This window comes from Octopus bimaculoides, chromosome 7, assembly GCF_001194135.2.
Source record: "Octopus bimaculoides isolate UCB-OBI-ISO-001 chromosome 7, ASM119413v2, whole genome shotgun sequence".
Lineage (NCBI taxonomy): Eukaryota > Metazoa > Mollusca > Cephalopoda > Octopoda > Octopodidae > Octopus > Octopus bimaculoides.
Genome location: NC_068987.1, coordinates 42,056,118 through 42,060,121, shown reverse-complemented (window position 1 = coordinate 42,060,121; position 4,004 = coordinate 42,056,118). Strand labels below are relative to the sequence as shown.

At 34.9% G+C, this 4,004-nt stretch overlaps 1 protein-coding gene across 4 annotated transcripts in view; it reads left to right on the top strand.

Moving 5' to 3' along the window:
- Positions 1-4,004, top strand: part of LOC106884301 (nucleoprotein TPR) — a 163,596-nt gene that overhangs the window by 66,446 nt on the left and 93,146 nt on the right. For all 4 annotated transcript variants that reach the window (XM_014935610.2, XM_014935611.2, XM_014935612.2 and 1 more), the window contains exon 25: positions 2,157-2,231. In XM_014935610.2, coding sequence (XP_014791096.1) covers positions 2,157-2,231 — 75 coding nt within the window. The remainder of the gene's footprint in view (positions 1-2,156; positions 2,232-4,004) is intronic.

Sequence of the window (4,004 nt, the reverse complement as noted above, 5' to 3'; positions counted from 1 at the left end):
ATATTTTGTTGTATACCCAATTGAATATTAGCTAATAACCCATTTTCTGTAGCGATGTTTGAACAAAAATTTTAATAATTTTATATTTTGTTGAATTTACCTGTATTTACCTGTAATTAAAGTCACTTTGTGACAAAAATTTTGGTATAGAATTGGTTGAGAACCTTTCGTTAATTTATCTTCCAAAAATCACATTAATATGTTGATAAATAAAAAAGTTAGAGTTGTTTAATGAAACCAGCCTAAATTTATGATTATGTTAGAAATTAATTGAAACACATAAGGGGTGTAATTTGGTTAGAAATATGGTAACGAAAGGGTTAAAAAGCATTGAACTCTGTAAAAAACTTTTGTAGTTGAGAACCATCAAAACCGGAAATTCCCAGAACAAATCAGAATGCAGAACGGGCAATGAAGTGCTTTCAAGATCTTTATAATGTTTGTAAAAAGGAGAAACTTCAGCTTCGATTTATTTTATATAACAAAATTTATTAATTCTTTGTTACGTTTAAAAATTTGCTAAAATTCAGCACCCCTTTTCTTACATACTTATTTAGAATATGTAGTGTTTTTAATTTTGTATGTTATTGAATGCTTGTAGTGACCTCTGTCTTAAAATAGCCTAGTTTTGAACCTTTGCATAGAGCAATTTCAATTCAGTAATCTTAAAAATATATAAATACACTTTTATTCCACATCTCTCTTGTGTTTCCAAGGACTTAGGCAGCAGAAACACTGAAATGTGAATGTAATGCCACCTAGTGATTATAGTTTTAAAAGCCCATAACTCTGAAACCACCTCAACTAGAAAGCTGAAATTTCAGATATACTATTTCTACGCTGCATTGAGTCAGCACACCAAGTTTGGTAAAAACTTGAGCAGGCATTATGGACCCCACCCCACTTAGAATTTTGCATGATTTGGGTCAAAAGTGGTGATTGATTTCTTAAGTTGGGGGTGACTTTTTTTTCAAATAAAGCAAAATAAATGTTAGTTTCCTGACTTTTATGAAATTGTTCATTGAATTACAGTATAGGATTATTGGGTTGTGAAAAGGTCATAACCCTAATATATATATATATATATATATATATATGTGTGTGTGTGTGTGACTGTGTTTGTCCCTTCACCATTGCGTGACAATCAATATTGGTGTGTTTATGTCCCCATAACTTAGCAATTTGGCAAAAGAGACTGATAGAATAAGTACTACGCTTACAAAGAATAAGTCCTGGGGTTGATTTGTTTGATTAAAACCCCTTAAGGTGTACTCCAGCATGGCTGTAGTCAAATAACTAAAAGAAATTTTTTTAAAAATGAATAAAGTAGAAAGTAATATGTCAAGTAGGTTTGGACAAAAATCCCTGGCCCAAAACAATAGAATCTATTCCTTCTTAGAATACACTTAATACAACTCTATTCTATTGTATTGTGTCAACTTGAATTCTTATTAAACAAGACCTTGAGATTATTTTTGAGGTGAGGATTATGCTGATATATTGGTCTCATCTTCAAGTCATACCTTCATATTAAAGAATTCACATTACAACATTGTCATCAACTGTACACCTGCTTTGCTGGTACTCAAAGCTTCTGGCAGTGATTTTCATATTTTTAGTAGTGCAGCCCCCCCCCCCCCTCATGATGATCATATCTTAATCCAGCCTGCTTTCTGAAGAAGGCTGTGCATGCCTAATCAGATCCCTCACATTACACTTCCCTGCAGTAAAGCTTTTACCAGTATATTGGGACATAGGGATACACAAACCCTACTAACACAATCATATTTCAACCTAAACCTGTTATTCCATTGAATATTTGGTTCTGTATGATTAGAAAATTTCATCCAAAAAATTTTAGTTGAATTCAGAAATAAGGATTTGTTATTTATTGTTACTGAAGTCATATTGTCTTATTTAATTTTGGATACGACTGGACATAATAAAATCCATATCTATTTATTTATTTATTTTCAGTTTTATTGCTGAAACTTGCACAGAAGTCATCATGTGCAATTATTGTCATGTTGCACAATTACTGTCATCTTATACAGCTGCTATCATATTACACAACCATCATCTTTTTGCATGACAGTACAGTTGCTTTCTCTCAACTGTTTCGTGTGTATTTACACCTGTCTTTTGTTTCATTTCAGGCTCAGGACAAATATCAGAGGGAACTTATATTGCATGCTGCAGATATGGAAGCTCTATCAGCATTGAAGAAGAATGTAAATATCAATAATATTAATCTTTATAGTTATCTATCAATGCATCTCGGCATTGCTCAGGTGTTATGACCTACAGCCACATTGTATTATTTGTTTCTTTCTTATGGGTAGAATTGGCACAAGAGGAGTGTTAAACAAACAATTCTTCTTTATAAACATGTCTTTCGGTCATTTTGTGATGAACAATGATGAAATTGTTGACACCAAAAACCTGTAGAATGGCAGCTTAAATAAGAAGGAAATTCTAATATTGCCCCCAGAATTACCTAGACCTACAGATTTAAAGGATTGGATGACATATGAGGATGTAGAGGTATCCGTATTGCAGAAAGTAAGGTACATGGAAAGAAAGCTGCTTCAATGTGAAAAGCATCATCTCTAATGTTTGGGCAGACTGCACACTTCAACATATGTTAAGTGAAACTGACGATGCTTCTGGTAAACTATGCTTTGTGTAAGCTTAGTATTGATAGAATAAATATACAAGTCATCTGCACTGCTAACTCAAGAGCATGCGATATATAGTTGTCTATGAGAAAAGCAGAGTATTTGTAAATTGAGACCCACAATTTTTAAAGTTTGACCCTGGGCTTTTATTGTTATAGTGAAGCATAATTGTACGAAGAACTGGTGGAGCTTGAATTGAAATGGCACATTTGAATGAATAAGGGACATGCATGGAATGTATATGATCTCTCCTCAATGGCAGCGGGCAATAATGGTTGCTTGTAGGACATGACTTCTAATTGTAGTTATAGTCAATCATGTACCATTGCATAGTCGTGGTGGGTTGAAATGCCTCGGTGCAACTTTCTTTAGAAAAAACTAATGTGGTGGCAGTCCTGTGGGTTGTAGAGAGTTGAGTAATTCAACTGGATAGTCAACAGTGGCATGTTTATTGACAGTAGTATCAAAGGAGACACACATTGAAGCATCTCCAGATAGAATGTGGAGGAGTTCATGGATTACTTTATCAATACTTTCATTCTGAGGTGCTAAAATAGCTCTCTCTGCGAACCATGCTATGTTTTTAAAGTTGATTGCAATGTGGGAAATACCTTTTCTTTAAGCTCGACCAATGTAGACACCATGTGCCCACATTGCAGTACCTGCTGTTGCAGGGTGTTATTCAACGGTAAAGCGCAATTTCCAATTAGTATAAGTTGATGAAAGAATCCCTCAGCGAAGGCGTCGTTGTAGAGATGAGCTCATATATTGTTGCTTGATGAAAGCTGAAGAACAAACCTCCACAGAGGTAAAAGAATCAGACACACATAGATGTTGACAGCTTGCGTACCCTATGGTATGACTGGTAATGTTTGACGGAAATCCCCTGTGAGGACGACAGTTAAGCCCCCCCCCCCCCCTCAAACAGCAGTACTGTTTCTATTGGGCATTGCTGAAGTGAGTTTTCTTGACCACGAATAGAGGTAGTTTTCTTTGCAGCCCTTGTTTGCGGAGATATATGAGAATGTCTTTGTTTTGGTGGCATGGCTGAAAAGAGCGAACATATAAGATAGAAGACATAACAATTTGAAGTTGTGCTTTGTATAATTTGACTTTTGAGTAATGAACAAAAAGATGGGGGAAAATGCATATGTCAATTTGTATACCATTATTTCGAGAAGCGGTAAACTGTGAATGATTTGGCTATGCTCTGTCTTGATAAGCATAATGCATTCTGTTAGCTGATATATAGTGGAGTGGATTACTGGCGTAATGGATGTTATTGTTTGTCCAGAAGTGAAGGGGGTGGGTACAATTTGTGTGAAA